The sequence below is a fragment of the Mustela nivalis genome (genome assembly GCF_964662115.1).
Source record: "Mustela nivalis genome assembly, chromosome: 8".
Taxonomy (NCBI): Eukaryota; Metazoa; Chordata; class Mammalia; order Carnivora; family Mustelidae; genus Mustela; species Mustela nivalis.
In genome coordinates, this window is record NC_139027.1 from 30,441,083 (window position 1) to 30,460,731 (window position 19,649).

At 35.7% G+C, this 19,649-nt stretch overlaps 1 protein-coding gene across 6 annotated transcripts in view; it reads right to left on the reverse strand.

Moving 5' to 3' along the window:
* Nucleotides 1-1,826: 1,826 nt before the first annotated feature.
* ATL2 (atlastin GTPase 2) overlaps nt 1,827-19,649 on the reverse strand; it is a 57,252-nt gene continuing 39,429 nt past the window's right edge. For 3 of the 6 annotated variants that reach the window (XM_082745710.1, XM_082745714.1, XM_082745712.1), the window contains 12 exons: nt 19,049-19,183; nt 18,679-18,783; nt 15,203-15,253; nt 14,848-14,904; nt 13,143-13,235; nt 10,954-11,092; nt 10,060-10,187; nt 8,818-8,874; nt 7,034-7,105; nt 5,956-6,387; nt 4,267-4,281; nt 3,688-4,170 (listed from right to left, as the gene is read on the reverse strand). In XM_082745710.1, the coding sequence (XP_082601836.1) occupies nt 4,063-4,170; nt 4,267-4,281; nt 5,956-6,387; nt 7,034-7,105; nt 8,818-8,874; nt 10,060-10,187; nt 10,954-11,092; nt 13,143-13,235; nt 14,848-14,904; nt 15,203-15,253; nt 18,679-18,783; nt 19,049-19,183 (1,392 nt within the window). In that variant the 3' untranslated portion in view covers nt 3,688-4,062. The other 3 variants (XM_082745711.1, XM_082745715.1, XM_082745713.1) reach the window with 1 other exon arrangement.

Sequence of the window (19,649 nt, forward strand, 5' to 3'; positions counted from 1 at the left end):
TTCTCAACCTTTCTGTACATACCTTGAGGCACTTCTGACCTGGTCAACTGCAAGCTTTGGCTCCGAAGAGCCCAGAAAGTCACGAATCTAAAACAAACAGGAGTTGCACTGCACAGAAGAATGTCAAGAGTTGATCAATTCCTCAACCTAAACTCCAGCAAACCCCAAATCTGAAGGAGAAATCCCTAGATCTAAGGCTTGTGTAGAGAAAAGCAGCAACCGTTCTCTGTGGAAAAGCCCTAATTCAGCTTTGTTTGGCCAGGAGGCCTATTGGAAGATTCCCCAAAGTTAAGTTCCATGACTGAAGCTCCAAACTGAATCCAAGAAAGTCCTTTGGTTAGCAAACCCTGTGAGATCAGTAAACAGTGGCCATGAGAAGATGGCTGCCAGAAGCACAACCCACTGCTCTCCAGGCAGATTTTTTATCCCACGACTATGACAGGAAAGGGAAATCAAGTACACAGGCTGACTCTGATCGAAGTTTGGGAATTCAACCACCAATAAAGGCTAACAGTGTTGAGGAGACCCAAGCAACCTCCACTAGCAGGTAAGCAGCTAATCAAAAAGCCAATTCCCTAGTTAGTTAAAAGACTGAGCAAGTGCTTACAAAGACCTTGTGAAAGGCCATTTTGAGTATTTATGTAGTGTACCACTAACAGCAACAGCCACACTGTTTACTGAAATTTTGTGGTATATATTTTTAATAGGTTCTTAACCAAGTTAAGACCAAACTTTTTAAAATCCCAAATAATGAAACAACATAACTGACATCAACAGCACTTACACCTTCAGCAAGGATGAAGCCCCTAGACTGTCCAATTCTGGAAATAACTATAGCCAAGTCCAAGTTAGAGTTCTCTGAAAATAAAACCCTCACAAGTGAAATACTGCTGTTCAATTCTACAAGTAGAATAAGTTCAGTGAAGTGAGGACTAGCTGTCTTCATGAGAAATATATGACAGGAGTGCCTGGGTGGCTAAGCTGATTAAGTGTCCCACATTTTTTTTTGAGATTTAAAAAAACCTTAAAAAAAAAAAAAAAGATTAGCAAGAGAGAACACGAGCAGTGAGGGAGGAAGAGGGAGAAGCAGGCTTCCTGCTTGGGGAGCCTGATGCAGGGTCCATCCAAGAACCCCGAAATCATGACCTGAGCTGAAGGCAGATGTTTAACTGACTGAGCCACCCAGGCACCCAAGTGTCCCACTCTTGATTTCGGTTGAGATCATGATCTTGGGGTCGTCAGATCAAGCTCCACATTGGTCTCACTGGGCACAGAGCCTGCTTGGGACTCTCCCTTTCCCCCACCTTCCACCTCCACCCCCCAACCTGCTCATGTACTCACTCACTCCCTCTCAAAATAAATTTCATACACACACACACACACACACACACACATATATATGACAAACTCAGTAGCAGGGTTGTGAATGATTGTCCCTTCCATAAAAGTAAATTATTTGAGTCTTAATTAGGAAGATAAATCACTTGTCATTATTTAAAAACCTTCTATATTAAAAAAACAAAAACCTTCAATATTATATGGGTTACTACAAAACTGTTCCACAGAGAATATACTAACACCAAAGTTTCATCAGTCAACAGTTTTGAATGTCTTTAATCCCTTTTATTGCCTCTTACTTAACCATTACTTTCAGAGTCTTTCAGCTGAAACCCAAATGTTTCTCGGAATTCTTTATAGAATTTTATCTTCTTTGCGGAAAACACATTCTCCAACAAGAAATACTAACAAATCCATGGCTGAGATTTCACAACTGTTGTTTTTTACAAAAGGTAAGCTCTGTGTTTTTAACTGCAGAAGAATTGCTATTATACAACAAACTTTTTATTTTTTCATTCATAAAAACAGCCCACGGCATTCATAAAACAGGGTGTTAGAAGAAATAAAAAGACCTTTCAAGTGGATTCTTTATGTTTTAAGAACAGATGAGTTGGTAGCAATTTAATACAGATGGAAACAAATACAATCCATATAAAAACAGGATTTGAAAGGAGGAGGGGAGGAGATTATACCAACCGAAGCAAATTCAGAGCTTTCAGGCATGCAACTCAACATCTGAATTTTCTTCACTTAAAAACCAAACTAGGTGCTTTAATAATAGATGTTTATAAAGGCGGCTACAAAAATATTACAAAAATGTTAGCTTTACATATACCACCAAAAAAAAAAAAAGAAGAAGAAGAAGAAGAAGAAGAAAGAAAAAGGAAAGGAAAGAGAGAGAGGGACAAAAGAAATTAACAAATCTCCTGCTATACCTAGCCTAATCACAAGTTTTCCCTAACAGAGACAAAGAAAAATAATTTTTACAAGCTTAGCTTTGGGTACAATACCTTAGAGCTCTCACTTGGGTGTTTCCTGCTCATGCTCTTTTCAGTATGAACAAACATGGTTTATGTAATGGAATACATACTTGAAGGATTCCTTAAAAAAGAATCACAAGTTTCATTTTATATATACAACAAATTTTTAATTATGTACTGAAAATAAATTACAGGAAATAACTTTAAAATGCAACAGAGGACAAAGTCACGATAAACATTCCCACTGAATTCCCTTGGGGGTGGGGGTGAGATTGCAGTGCTCAAGGAAGATAAATATCACAAATATATCAAAAACTTCAAATTGTCTATGCATTCACACACTGACATGAGCCACAAACATTCCTTCACAGGGACTGTACTTAGCCTACCACAGAACCAGATTTTGCCATAAACTACAAAACTTTTAATACAAAATCGTATTTATATATTTATAATTCATATACATGCCCTATCTGTGATTTTAGAAAATAAAAGCTACACACTGTACAGACACTCTTAACTCATAGCTGTAGGCAACATTTTTGGATGGAATTTCTCCCCCAATAAAATTAATGGCATATTTTATGTACATGAAGGCTAAACTGCATAAAGACAGTTCAGTTTCCCAGATATGCATCTCCTTTTAGGGCAGGTTTATAAATTTAAAAAGGCAAGACAAATGTACACCTCAGAATCACTTTCTTAGCTATAAGAGTTGTCATGTAATTTCTGTGAAATTTCTGATACATGCACTTATGTAATACTGGTATTGAAGGCAATAAAGCAATATATACTTTTAATGTAGTGGCTCAATAAAGGCTTCATTGTCATTCTGATCTGATTCTTGATACAGTGATTCATAACTTCACTAAAATTAAAATTTCAATGGGATACTGGTGTTAGACTCTAAATAGATTTCTTAAAATATTTCCCTGAAATATCCTTTTACACAAGACAAATTTCACTAACATTAGATTAAAAGGAAGAAAAAAAATAAAAGAACATGGCACAAATGTGCATGATAAACTAACGCTCCTCAGCCAATCTCCGTGTCTTAGGAGCCAAGAACAGAATGCTTAAAACCAACAAACAATTTTCACACTCTGTGGCAGCCATCTGTGAAGCCAGTTATACTAAACTACTTCTACAGTTGATTGTAAACTTTGGTTTATTTTTATTTGAGTTCTCATTGTACAGCAAGCATGAAAGAAAGGGAGAGTGGAGTCCATGAGGAGATGAACTGTCAGTCTGTCTTTAATCTGGCATGATGAGACACCTGGTCAGTCAGGCCTGCTTTGATAGAGTTTGTTACAGACTGCCTTATGTTTTCCTCCATCAAATTATCACCCAGGGGCTTCAATACCTGTGGTATGAGAAATGTGCAAAACAAATAAAAACATGAGGTAAAAAAAGAGTTACATATAAAAATAGATATAAAAATTCAATTCAAAGCAATGATGAAAATAACCAGGAATGTGGGAAATAAAAAGATGCTTCTCCCAAAAAAAGTTATGATGCTACAAATAATGCAGTTAGACATCTGATAATGCAACACAAACTACTTTCCTCCTAATCAAACCATTTACAATTCCTAGGAGACGGATGTGCAATTCCATACCCTATATGCAGCATCAAATCTGGTAAGTATACAGCATTTATGCAGACCGGCCCAGACGGTCCTGCTTATTGTCCTACATGTATAAGTGGGAACACTTCAGATAGAGAAAAAAGTTAAAAATACTGTCTAATTTTTCTTCTTGTTATTGTTGGATGACAGTCTCTGTCGCTGTGCTGATGAAAGAGCACGATGGACCATTCGACGTCTAGTAACTTCAAACAGTTTGGAAAACACCTAAAACATGGAGTGATTCGTTAGGACAATGACTGAGAGTGCCTGAAGTTAAAGAGTTTAAGACTACAAGAATCTGAGACTTTGTGGGTTTCTCACCTTCCTGGGACTCCTCTGAAGCAAAAGAAAAGAGAAATGCAAGAAAATTTAGGCAAGGTTTGTTGACACAGCACAGATCTTTTCTGACCAGTGATGAACTTACCGTAACTACACTGAAAATAATTTTACACACTTTAGATTCTTCTATTTAATTGTTTTGTAATAATGGAACCTCTAAAGTCCTAGAATCAATGTTATATAGAAGGGGGACTGGCTTTCAAAATAAGACACTGTATAAGGATTAAAATTCATGCTGCAAAAAATCAGTAATGGTCAAAAATTTTAAAGTAGGTAATTTTTTTAAAAAGTGAGGTTGTTGATAGCTTTTAATCCATCTTCTAGCAGAAGGTATCAAAGGGATATGAAGAGAGAGATTTTTTGAGATAAAAGGTTAAAGTTAACAAATATCCAAACACAAGCTTCCAAATCAGATCTGAACAAAATGAGCATTTCTCTGAAGAAGAATAAATACAAAATCCAAATTAATATAGTGGGTCACTTTATAATAATGACATTATTATAAGAAAAGTCAATACCCAATCAACCTTCCTCAAAAAATGATTCTCTTCTTCAGTCTTTACATTTAAAGCCAAACCAACATGAACCTGCATTTCCTAGATCTTCAAATAAGCCCAATACCGCACTTGCCCAGAAATTATATCTGAAAATGCCTATTATACTGCCCATCAAAATATCTGCAGCTTTCATCCTGATCCTCAACATGATGCTCAAGTATTTCACAAATATCATTTTAATGACATCCCTGAATGGAATTTTCTGAACACAGGCAATTCCAGCACACAGTTGGCCAATATACAACACGGCTTTCCTTAGTAGATTCTTGTCAGGCCCGACTCTGAATTCTCAGAGTTTGAGGTAAAACATTATGATTAAGAGAAGATGGTTGGGTGCCTTTGGCTCAGGTCATGATCTCAGGGTCATGGGATCGAGTCGCACATCGGGTTCTCTACTCAGTGGAGAGCCTGCTTCCTCCTCTCTCTCTCTGCCTGCCTCTCTGCCTACTTGTGATCTCTGTCAAATAAAACAAATAAAATCTTAAAAAAAAAAAAAAAAAAGAGAGAGAGAGAGAGAGAAGCTGGTTCTCTCTGTGGCACTTCGCTTTTTGTTCACTAATGTTTCCATAGTAGAGACGTCAAAATTCCTTTCGTAAAAGAAATCCCTATAGGATTGTTACTTGTGCATCAGTAAATCACCAATATTTTCATGAAAGGCAACAAACACCTCAATGCCATCCACTATTTTTCCTCAAATATTAAGCATGTATTGCTTCTTGCCAGTATTACTACGAAACTTCTTTTGCTTTCCTAATGCACTACACTTCCAAATTTCTTTTCCTTATACTGACTAGATTTTCTTTCCTCCAAGAAAATAACCCTTAGATACTCTGGTCCTGCCCATGTTCTGGCGTCATCAGGCCTATGACTAAGAATCTACCCAAAGGATATTACAGATTTCAGCCAATCAAAGCACACTATAATTATGACTTGAAGAAAAAAATTCTCCGGTTCATACTTTATATTCAGATTATACAACCAAACAAAACAGAAAACAACCTTTTGACATTCCTCATGTAAAGGAAAAATAGGTGTGCAAATACTGCAGGAGAAGGGTGGGAAAGTGTCACGGGGATGATATAAGTCACTGAAAAACCAAAAGATAGATACCAACCTGTTCCCATAGTGTTTCAGCAATCTGATCAATCATTGTTCCAATTTCTCTGAACTCCCCAGAGTATTTTACATATGCCCAAGTACAAAGAGATGTCAGTGCTAACCCCATGATAAGGTTACACAAGACGGCTATAGAGTTTAGGCCAATGAAGCCAGTCAGTCCTGAGATTATATACATAGCAAACATGACTGCAAACAGTGTGGCAGGAGTACGAGCAGCATAGAAGATATTTTTGCCATCATTGTGCTTTATAAAATTTGCATAGGTTTCTTCAATTTCAGCTTCAAGCTGGTCCTGATAACGATGGCAGAATTCATCTCCACCCATTTTCTTCACTGAACGAAACTGTTTAATCGCCACTTCCTTGAGATCCAGGTGTTTTCGCTCCAGATCCGAAGGTGCAATGTAAGGCTTGTCCCCACCACATACCTGTCCAGACAGGATTACAGAAGGACACATTACAGGCAAGAAATAATTTACACATGAGAGAAGCTCACTGCTCACAGTTTTTAGTCTCAAAAGTCAAGTTGAGTTTTAAACTTTTTCATAATACCTCACACATAATCATAACTTATTTCTTGTATGTTTAACTGACTCGGGCAAAATAAGCCTTCCAAGTATGACTAATACCAGTAAAGACAAAAACAATTACACTGCAATCTGCAGCTGACTTCACTTGACCCACCAACACACCATGAGAATACAAGACAGACTGCTGGCAGAAAGCGGGTAAAAGAGAACACAGAAAAAAGGTACTTTAATTTCAAGTTAGCAAGGTTAGCACAGAAGATGCTATTGGCCTTAAACTAGTATTACATGAGAAGTTACTAATAAGAGTGCTCTGAATCATGTGTCAAACTATTTTAGTACAATTTATGTAATAACTTGCCACCTGTACCCTGCACTCTAACCATGTGAATTATTTTCTTAGTTTATTTCCAGCAGAGATGATAAAAGGGGAATCAGTGAATGATGTAACGTGACAATGCATAAGGAACACAAATTAGCTCAATTATTTTAAAAGTAAAGATCCTCTATCTCAGTCTAGTGTCAAATTTAAATGTTGGTTACAAACCTGCTCCATACTTTTGCAATAGATCTCTCTTGCTCCTGCTACCGCAGCAAGATTATTAGCTTCAGCTGTTGCCTTAAAAAAAAAAAAGTGCCAATTTTATGCAAAAGATACTCAAAGGCTCTATAAATTCTGATTAACACAATAAATTATGTACAATGAACAAGCCTAAAAATGAACCAGAGAAAACATTATCAACTTCCAGTTTTCCTTTCCAATGGAAGAAACACAAGTATAAAAGATAAACCAATTGCTTCTAACAGGACTTCTAATAGGACTGTCTATTTGTTTCACTTAGGTTTATTAAAATGGGTATGCAGGGGCGTCTGGGTGGCTCAGCTGGTTAGGTGTCTGACTCTTGGTTTTCAGCTCAGATTACGATCTCAGTGAGGGTCATTAGATGGAGGCCCACGCTGGGCTCTGGCTCAGCGCAGAGTCTGAGATTCTCTCTCCCTCTCCCCGCCCCTCCAGCTTGTGCTCTCTCTAGAAAAAATGAATCTTTAAAGAAGAAAAAAAAAGAGTTTGTAACAAACACCATACATGCTCAATAAGTAATAGAGAAATAGACACAACCTTAAAATTTGCCAAGCCTCCAGATGTATGAAACCAAGAATTACTGATAAGCTTGACATCTCGTATCAGTATTACACAAACACTTTTTAAATCCACAAAACTGCTTACTGTAGTTAGAAGAAAATACTGTTTAATCTACTATAAAAACGAGAGATTACCCAAAATGGCCAATCTTTAAAAATAGGAACTAAATATGTGTCTTAAAAGGATTAAACATAAATTTGGGTGAAACATTAATAGTATGAACACATTGGTATAAAATTTATTAAGAACAGATCGACATGAATGTAACACTAATTATTCTTGATTTCTTAAATTAAGCTGTTTAATCTTTTTTCAAAAAATGAACTAGGTTGGGGTACCTGGGTGGCTTAGTATCTGCCTTCAGCTCAGGTCATGATCCCAGGGTGCTAGGATCAAGTCTCACATCTGCCCACTCCCCCTGCTTGTGCTCTCTTGTTCTCCTTGCCAAGTAAATAAATAATTCTTTAAAAAAAATAAATAAATTTAACTAGGTTAAAATAACACTGTCCCAAAAGAACACCTTAAAAAAAAAAAAAAAGATTTATTTGCTTACTTGACACAGAGAGAGAAATAGAGAAAGCACACACATGTGCACATAAGCAGGGGGAGTAGTAGAGGGAGAGGGAAAGGCAGGCTCCTCACTAAACAGGGAACCCATGTGGGGCTGGAGCCCATGTGGGGCTGGAGCCCATGTGGGGCTCAATCCCAGGATCCCAGGATCCCAAAATGAGCTGAAGGCAGATGCTTACCCAACTGAGTCACCCAGGAGTCTCCAAAAGACACCTTTTAAAAAAGAGGGGGGGGAAAAACCTATATGCACTAGAAGCAGCTCTAAATCATTAATATCAAGAGGAAAAATAAGCCTTATTTCAAACATTCATTGTCAAAGTCTCCAAAAACTGAATAAATTTGGTTTAGACAGGCCCATTTTTAGCCATCTCCTGTAAAAGAAATTTTTCTACACTCTTCCAGCAACTAAAGAGAAGATACTGAAAACTCTGATTTCTGATAGCCTATGTGTATGCAAAGTCTGCAGTCATATTAAAAACTTCAGGACCCAAGACGTGTATTGCCTTAAATATTTGAAATTTATCTGCATGCAAAGAAGCATGATGCCATTTCCAGTATTTATCTCTAAACCAAAGACTTTTCTCCTTCATTAATAAATTTATGTACAACACACATACTACCTGAAGCATGGACTTTGGATGTGGAAGTTCCTCTCCTTGATAAATTTTAATGTAAGCCTAAAATACAAAAGACATTATGTTGGCAGGGCAAACAAATTGGCTCTACAGAAGGAAAGCCATTAAATATAAAAATAATTCATACTTTGAAAAGTCTAGGAAAAAAATCCTAAATAAAAAAATAAATTGAAAAATATAAAAGGAAAATGAAGACTTGAAAATCATATGCTCTCATTTCCACAGTTAACCCTATTCTCAACATTATTAAAAACACATGTTGCAGCACCCTGAAATAAGTAATACATTTTATGTTAATAAAAAAATGTTGCAAAAAAATTGCTAAATTATATTCTAATGTTTCTAAATGTAATTCTAACAACATTCAAGTTGTCTCATAGTTAAAAGCTATATATACAATGCCATCTACCTTATGAAAAGAAATCCTTAATTCTCCCCTCCTGCACTGTTTTAATTAGAAAACATTTTTACTCAGTATTTCACTTTGACCAAGTTATTCAGTTCAAGAAGAAAAATTACCCAATTAATGCTTTAAAAGTAAGAAGATGAAAGTTTTTAAATAGTTCATAATAGGAATTGTTCATCTCAACTTTTTACTGCCTCTAAATTAATTCATAACTAAAGAAAACCAGTATGAAAGTTACCACCAACTGTCCAATAAATTAACAAAAACACACACTTATGTCAATTGTTCCCTTCTACCTTCTATAAGTACTATGAATAAGAATGCTGACAATGGTCTTGCTTGGTAAGCAAGCAATGATGACTAGAGAAGAGCAGAGAGAAAGAAAAAAAAAATCTGTGTAATTTACTTGAACTCAAAAACCAGTTTTGTACTTTCAACTGCTCTTATCAAATCCTCAAGAACTCAAGAGAGAAGGCTTTTATGAGAACTCAAGATACAAAATTGTACTCCCAATATCTATCATCATTCACAAATGATAGAATGATATTACAATTATATGATGAATGATCTTCTTCTCTCTGTATCAGAGCTGGAGAAAAAGTAGGATAATTCCACAAACAAAATCGCTAGGAAATACAGGTTGTCTGCTATAATTTTAAATATCCTTAAAAAGTGATAAAGCCAATTCAAAGCAGAAAAACAAACTATAAATTTCACTTTTTTTGCTTTATAAAGATAAATACATATATGAACATACATATGAGTTTTAAGTCAGCTGTATTTCCAAATGAGACAAAGTCATTTAGTCGGAGTTTTCCTACCTTAAAGTATTCTACAAGATCTCTACAAGTGACTTTAGATCCACCTATCTCTTTTTCTACCAAATTCTCAGGGGCAAGCAGCAATGGAACCAGATTTCGAAGCTCTCGTTTAAAGTCTTCATCAATATCTAGCAGACATATGAGAATAAAAAGTCAACACGTTAGTCAAAAAAAAGGAGAATTAAAGGAGTCCCTATTGATACAAGTACATAAAATTCTATTTCATGAAATGAAAATATACAGTATCTATTACTTAAGTAGATTCATTTAGAGAATCTCATCCAAAGACATCATATCTCATAGAAAAAAAATAGACTCTGCTATTCCATTTTCCTCATACCCTAATAATTCTTTAATCTCAAATAAGAAATAGTGGACTACCAAAATAAATTTCATCTCCTTTTCAAAAGGCAAACAATTCATGAAATTGTACTAAATTTTAATACTAGAGTTTGTTTTTCCAGCTATACTGTAAAACTTTCATTATTCCTCCAGCCTTTTGCCATCACACTCCAATCCTAAAACATATTCAAAAAACTGTATCATCCCTAAAACAGAAATCTGATTACATGAATATGATATACTGGTAAAACATTTTACAGACTACAAACAGACGAAATACTGAAATACTCTCAGTCTTTGGAATTTTTAGAACAACAGTGTTGAGCAATAAACCGCATAATAATAAAATACGCTAATCCATACACTAGATGTCTGGGACAAACCAATAGAAAGCTAGACAGACCACACAAAGCATTAAAATCACCTCCTTAACAATGCATCAAAATGTCTTCCAGTAAAAAACGGAAAATTTAAGGAACCATGTACTTCTTTTTTTAAACTCTCAGCCTCTAATATTTAAGTTTTGACTTTAGCAAGAATGGGAATTCCCACCTTTCAATCTCCCATCAAAACTAGGATTAGTTGCAACTTTAAGACCAGGATGTGGCAAAAGGAAGCAACCAAGATTTGAGAAACAATTGTGAATGTGCTTCCTTACATTCTGTAGCTCTTCATGTTGATTTTGCTTTACCTGAGGGTAGAAAGAGACAAGGTGAAGGTGCAAACAGGAAAAAAAAGTTTTAAAGAAAATATACACACGCTCACAAGTGGGCACACTTACCTCAGATGCTACTCCAGATTGGAGTTTTTTGACAACAAAAAATTTTACTTACGACCTATTTCTGACCACTTAAGTAAGACTCCATTTTGTCTTAAAACTAGAAAAGATGTTTTCCCCAGGTAAGCTCCCAACGAATGAAATAATAAATAGTAATTAATCGTAATACCCAACACCAGACTAACAAGTAGTGGTTGTGGTTTACAAACCATAAATAAATAAAGAATTTGCCTTCCAAATACTTATAATGGCAAAAAGAAAAACAAAGTACTAATATGCCTACAAATAAAAAGGTTAGCCCCTGAGCAAAGTAATAGCCAAAATGAAAAAGCTCCAGTGCAGTCCAAAGGACTTTGAAACTTGTTGGGATTTCAGTACTTACCCCCAAATAATTATTTTTGATTTACACTAGTTATCAGTGTTTTGGGAAGAGAGACTGCTATGTATTTTCTGGAAGAAAATCTTAAACTTAAATTTTTTTTTAATAACTACTTATCCTAGTGTAACTCACATACCTTCCCAAAGACTCTTCTCAAACACCATTTGAAAAAAACATGTACCATTTATAATCAACAAAACCTGGAAACTACCTAAATCTCCATCAAGAACAGAATGAAGAAACTGTGGTCTACAGCTGAATAAGTATACAGTAGAATACGACATAGCAATGAGAATAAATGAATTAAACTACATGCAACAGTATCTCAGAAACATAATATTGAGCAAGAAGCTAGACACAAAAGAATACATGTTGTATGAGATTCCTTTCATAAAAAGCACACACAAAGCCTGCTGGCTGTCAGGAGAGAACTGAAGGGTTTAGGAGGTCGTGGATGAAGGCTGGGTACTTCTGGGTGCTAGTACATGGCTTTGTTCATTTGCATAAATTCATCAAGCTGCACACTTCTGACTTGAGCACTTTGCTGTATCACTTACAATAAAATCTTATCTTTGAAGTATATAATTCTGAGTATGCCTGATATGCTGTGTGTTCATTTCTTCTGAACAAACCAGAGGAAACTGATGACTGAAATTATCTCTGACAAAAGGGTCTGGAAAATGCCTTTCAAATATCCAAAAATGAAGAACTGGTTTTAATCTTCTTTTAGTAATAAGAAAATTATATTATACCCTATGTTTCTGAATGTGGTTGAAAAACTACATGCATCATCCCATAGGCAAACAAAATTTTATTTACCAAAAGAAAAGACCCTACTACTTATGAATTAAGGGATTTTCGCATTAACTTTGGTGTATGTGAGTAGATGGGTCTATCTTACCTGAGGGCTTCCCCAAGTACTTCTACAGGAGGATATATTTAGGAACAAAGGGTCACGCTGGTGAGGTTATTTTCTAGGAATGCTTTAGTGTAGCATGTTGCATGGGCCAGGAGTCTGGGTATTTGGGTCCTAGTCCCAGTTACCAACAATTAGTTAAGAGATCAAAGGCAAGTCACTTTTCTAGGTTGAGTGACATTATATATCTTAAAAAGAAAGCTGAATTAGATGATGTTTAAGATCCCTCTTCTAGCTCTATATGCTGTCACTCTAGAAGACAGTATTTTTTGGAAAAAGGACCTCACGTTGTCTGTGTTCAATGTACGCACATGACATTATCCAGTCTGTCCCAAATGTTCAGAAGGTCAGCTGGGCCAGAAAGACACACGAATGGAAGCAGATCAAAAAAGTTAAGTCTCCTTCAAACTTTTTCCTTTGAATATTGATTTACAGTTGGTTCTAAGGAGAAATACTTGTTCCTTAATTTCTATTCAAGGGCACTGGCCTCTTTGGCAGGATACCAATTTACTGCTCATCAATTCTGTATGGAGCCACCTGGACTAACTTAGGATATGCAATTTATGGTGGTGGCACTTAGAAACTGGAAGTGTAAGAGCAGTCCAGACGGCCCACTCCTTTATCTGGCTTGGTACTTATGCTCTCTTCACTAGGAAATGGGGGCTTACCTGCAATCTCTTTTCAAGGAATTGTTTTCCACCTTCCAAACCATATGAATGTTCATAAGGATAACTCCAATCCCGAATTAAAAACATTAATGTCTATAGATAGAAAAAGGTAGAAATCATTTATTACAAAGTTTGATTTTAAAAAATCATTATTTTAACAATTTAATAATCATGCACTCCCCTAAATAATCCTTTACCAGAAATTATAATGACCAAATGGTTAATGCTGCTCACAGTTCTAGCAAGGGCCTTCTTAAGCCTGTAACACTCCCACCCCTACACCAAGCAATTGCTTCCATCTGAGAACTTCATGGTATATGAAAAAGAGTCACCACAGGAAATTCAGGTTCTTTAAAAAATGAACAAAAGCATACAGATCATAATTTTAAGTCAAGGCTGTATAACTGATAGACCAAATAATCTATTTCTAGACCAAATGATTCTCTTCACAGAAATTTTTACTCATATATGCTTATGTTTCTCAATCTCAGCGCTACTGATTTTCTGAACCAGATAATTCTTAGATGTGCATGGCTGGATGGTAAATAGCATTTCTGGCCTCTATGCACTAATGCCAGTATCATTAACCTCCCTCCAAAACTGTGACAACCAAAATGTCTCTAGACATTGGCAAATGTCCCCTGGGTGACAAAATTAACTCAGTTCAGAAAAACTGACATAAGACAAAGAGAGTTTATTTCATCCATATATACAAATAAAGCCATAACCTGCCCAATATCTCATAAAAGTGATCACTTAAGAGGGACAGGAGGGTAAGGTGGCTGGGTAATGGACACCAGGGAGGGTATGTGTTGTGGCGAGCACTGTAAATTGTGTAAGACTGATGAATCGCAGACCTGTACCCCTGAAACAAATAATACATTATGTTAATTTTTTTTAAAAAGTGATCACTTGAGCCACGTAAGACTGAAGCAGGATCGATATAAACCCACCAACACTAAGAATCACTAACAATGCTGTCACCCAGAAGGAATTCACATACTGAGAAGTAAATAGGGCGGAGTCATTCTCACAGACTCTAACACATCTGAGTAAATAGTACTAATGCCAACTTATAAATTACACTTACTTCAACAAAGAAACTATCTGAAATTAGCTTTGCTTTTTTTTAATTTAAATCTCTGTCACAACAGGACTCCACAGAAGCAAGCAGAGCATATGTTTCTCACATAACTCCACCCAGGTTTATTTTTGACTTAGTATTCTGTACCTGGCATTTAAAAGGAATAAAAACATACAGGGATTGAGGGGGTAGTAGGGGAAAGATATAATAAATTGTGAAACCTCTCTGTATGAAACCAAATAAAGAATAATGGGACTAACCTCAACTTGTAATATACCACACACATACACACACAAAAAAACTAGTATTTTGTGATAGTTCCCCATGTAAAAAAAAAATGTACATGACTGTCTCAAGTTTAGGAATTGAATAACATCTAATTAAGAGTAACATCAACCTCTCAATCTAAGTATTAGCAATCTAACTATATTCATTTGTTCTATTTCCTACTGTTAGCCTACTAATAATAAGGTGGTAATAAGCACTAGTTTCAACTCTACTGAATCTGTTGCTGAACAATGAGTTTATTATAATATCCTCTTATCTTCAGACTCAAAAGATAAGGTGGCTTGGCAGCTTTTTACATGTAAGTTTCTAAAAAACGAGAAAATACTTCTTTACCTGAAATGGTTTCTGGTAGATTTCCTCCATTGCAAGTCTGCCGTACTCTGTAAATAACTATTAAAGCAAGTTATTTAAATTAATGCCCCCAAAGAGACTGAAAGAACTGTAAAGCCATTCTATGTCAGAACAGATAGACAACAGAGCCTTTAAAATCATCCGAAAGTCAAGCATTTAATTTTCTAACAGAATGGATATACCTTAAAATTTCTTCTAGTTAAGAAGTTCTGTATCAGTTTAAAACTATATTAATATTGAATTTTCTTACACTGTAATAGGCTTCTAGATGCAAAGTCACAATTAAGTAAGAATTTTATTTTCCATTCTTTGCACACATTCTTTGAGAAATACATACTTGCAAGTGTTGAAGATCATCTTCTTGAATGTTCTGAGACAGATTATATACCTGTTAAAACAAAATTGTGTTTTTATTCATTTTTTTAATACCCACCTGTGTATAACTTTACTTGCAGATATGAAGATTATTTTATATGTCAGCACAAATTAATCACTTAGTCATTAGCTTAACCAATGGCACAAGAAAAAGGATTTTCTCTTTCTTCCTAATGGGATAAAACATTAACAGGAAAGCAGTGGTAGTAAATTATGTAAAAACTATGAACATGTAACATTGTGGTCTAGAAAGTGGGAGACATTTTTACACTTGATCTTAGCCAAAAGGCCCAGAAGCGATAAAGCGGGAGACATTTTTAAAAAGTATATTATGTAGTAAGGTTTTTTTTTCTCCTTCTCAAAGTTTCTTTAATGTTATGACATGACCATTTTGAGTGAAAATGGTTTCCACAATTATTTTTCTAAGTTAACGAATGTGAGAGGCATAATTCTACAAAGATATATTCCTCTCTGGTATAATTAATTGTGTGTGTGTGTTTGGATGGATGAATGGATGGATCAACAGATACAGTTTCTAGTTATTTGAGAGGTGCCTTGTCTACCATCAAGTCTACATGGCTCATCTATCTTAGTAATTTAAATTGAAAATTTTAGGACAGCTGAAAAAATAACAGTAGGTGGCACTCTTGCCCTTTCTATAGAATGTTTTAGGAGGCTTGCCAGGACAGAGGGCAGAGCCCAGAGCTGAAGGTCTACGTGCTGTCAAGGAAGGGAAACCAGAGAAAAGACTGAATTGCAGAAAAGGTCCAATCCTTCTGAATCAGGTTAAAAAGTGAAACAGGCAGCTGCAAGAGAAAAGTGGGTGTCCACAGATGTCACTTCTACTGAGAAATAACTTATGTTTAAGAAAACAGGGTTATTCCAAAGATAGAACAATTTGTTCTAACGGCAAGTAAGTGATAATCTAGCTGACCCACTTGGAGGTCAAGAATATAAACAGCCAAAATAGGACAGCAAACCTAAAATGACATTCTCAGCTGACTATTTCCAAACATGGTACTTAAAAAGTAATTAATGACTGAGGTGATTATACTAGAGCTAAACTTAAAATCTGAAAGCATGACTACCTATTCTTACCCACGGGGGCCTTAGCTTTTAGAAAACAGGTCAAGATACTTTCATTTTCAGGGCCAGGTTGCAAATGGCAAAAAGAGAAGATTTACTTAATAGATGTTCAACAATTATTTGTTGAAAGAATAAATGACAAGTGATCTATCAACCAGATAATAATGTATGTAAGGAAGAGAAATGTAGACTCAAAGATGAGGGGGAAAAAATGAAAATTATTTTCACCTTCGTTATTTATGGTTTACAAGGTATTTTCTTATCCATACCTCATTTAGATCTTATTTCTGCCTCCACACAACCATCGCATGCAAGATGGGTAAAAATCCTCATTTTACAGATTATTAAGTGGCAGAGTGGCTTTAAGTAGTTGTCCAAAACCAGGCCTCCTATACTATTGTAAAGTTGAATAAATAAACAAGAGAACACCAAGGTACAAATTTCAGGACAGAGAATTCCCTCAGTATAATTTAAGGCAAGCCACAGAGGCAGCTAATCTGAAACGCACAACGACTGGCTTCTGCTTGCCTCAGGAAAGCAAATGCGCCACCCTGCAAGATCAGAGGAAAATGGCAGAACAAAAAGGAGAAAAGATACTGTAGGGGTCCCCAAAGCATCACTTAACTGGTAGCACCAGAGCTCCCCAACTCTATAAGAAAACAGAAGTCAAGCTGAAAAGTACTCTTTTTTTTATCTCATAGTAATATCCAAAATTTGCTTTCCATTCTAACAGCTAGATACTTCAAATTGAGGAAGGAAGGAAATGGAACTTATATAGACTGGACATATACTCCAGATATGACCAGAAAGTCATACAAAAATTCGAAGACACTGTGACAGTTTCACCTATGATCTACCATCAATAGGAAACATCATCTCAGGAGGAGCACATACTTCTATTATTCATGTATATACTTCTGGGCTCATCATCACCAGTTAGAGCTAACCATCATACTCAATAAAGAAGCATCAACCACAGATGATCTCAGGAAAAAGAAAGTAAAGAGATACAAAATGACATGTGGTAACTTAATTCAGTCTGTCAGCCTAAATTATACAGAGAAGAGATGGACTAGCTTCAAAAAGACTAGAACTTGATATAATACCAAATACAATTAAAAGTACAGACTTAAGGGAAAACAGAAGGGATTTTACTAAATTAAACAGTTCCCATAAGTCCTTAGTGTATTACAGAAACAGCACATACACTTCCTAAGTTAAATACGAATTAATTCTTTCACCCTTACCACCATTAGTTCAAATAATCAAGTATTAGTTGTCATACATACCAAGTAGAAAACTAAGTTAGTAAACTTGAGGTTTTTTTTTCTTTATTGGTTTAGCCAAAACATAGAAGATACAGATATACTCTACACCTTAATGTATCTGGGAACCATATGACTGAATTCAATTAAAGACAGCATGCAGTATCTTTTCCTTTAAAAATAAAAAAAAAAATTTAAAAAGCATAGGAGTGGGGCGCCTGGGTGGCTCAGTGGGTTAAGCCTCTGCCTTCGGCTCAGGTCATGATCTCAGGGTCCTGGGATCGAGTCCCGCATGGGGTTTTCTGCTCAGCAGGGAGCCTGCTTCCCTTCCTCTCTCTCTACCTGCCTCTCCGTCTACTTGTGATTTCTCTCTGTCAAATAAATAAAATCTTTAAAAAAAAAAAAAAAATTACTTAAAAAGTAATTAATGACTGAGGTGATTATACTAGAGCTAAACTTAAAATCTGAAAGCATGACTACCTATTCTTACCCACGGGGGCCTTAGCTTTTAGAAAACAGGTCAAGATACTTTCATTTTCAGGGCCAGGTTGCAAATGGCTGCCTTCGGCTCAGGTTGTGATCCCAGCATCCTGCTGAGCAAGGAGCCTGCTTCTCTGTCTGCCTCTGCCTGCCACTCTGTCTGCGTGTGTGCTCGCTCTGACAAATAAATAGAATCTTAAAAAAAAAAAACATAAATAACTCTAATTTTAATCCTTTCTTTAATCAAAAAAACTTTTCTTTCAATGTGGGTTTTTTCAAATTTTTAAATTCTAGTTAGTTAACATATAGTGTAATACTGATTTCAAGAGCAGAAATTTAGTGATTCATCACTTATATGTAACACCCAGTGCTCAAAAAAACAAGTGCACTCCTTAATCTCCATCACCCATTTAGCCCACTCCCCACCCTCCCCTCTAGCAACCCTCAGTTCTCTATAGTTGAGTCTTCTACAGTTCAGTCGGCTTCCCTCTCTTCCCGCCCCCCCTTGACCTATGTTCATCTGTTTTGTTTTCAAAAAACATTTTAAGAAAGAGCAAAGGTATTAGGATTATCTGAACTGATCATACCACAGCATTTCATGTCTCACCTGGACAGAGCTAGTCATGGTGCTCAGAGCGAACACCGTTGCACAGTCTTTGATAGTTGACTGGCTATCAAAGGCACCCTGGGTATCCATTAGCAGCACAGCCACCTAGGAATTTAAAAGTTTAAAACACTAAGTAAAATACTCACCAATAGTGACTATTAAAACCAAATTTAAAATGATAAATCTCAAAATCAGTAAGTAAGAAAAGTAAGCTAAATATCTCACACATTTTGACATAATAATCCATATATGCTATGTTAAAGTTATCAGACATTAGTAGTTTGTGTTGTTTTGATCTTTAATACCATGAAAAAGCTCAAAAAAATAATATTAAAGAAAAAAAAAGTAAGAAATATGAACAGTATTTTACTTTTGTTCCATTAGGTCTGTCGATCACAAATACTTCATTCCAAACTTGTATGCCTGTTGTTTCTCTCTCACAACCACCTCGCCATGTAAAGCCAGTCAATGGTTCATTGTTTCCACCAATCCAACTTTGGGAATCCTGTCAAAGTCAAGCATAAATGTAAAATAAAACACAAAAAATTAAGAACTAAGGAAAAGTATAGGAAATCACCCATTCTTTATTTTACAGATGAGGCATGTAAGTACATCAAGATAAAATACACCATAACATTACACATGTAGTTACTAAAGTTGTAGTCTCCTACAAACTGAACCTTCTCAAATCTCGTATTTTTCACTCTTTACTTTTCTAGGTTAAGTGAGGTCATACCCACTTTTCCCCATTTTGAAGATTTGCTATGTTTAAAAATCATAAAAAGTAGCTACCAGCTATTGTGACATCTCCTCATACATATAAGCAAAACTTAAGTTCCAGAAAGAATGGCTGTCAGAAAAGCACTGCTCTCTTAGAATAGCTTATACTAAAATGTTTTCACACTGCCTCAATTTTCTCTTTAAAATATATCAAGTTTAAAAATAACCACAACACTTGCTTGGAACCTGAT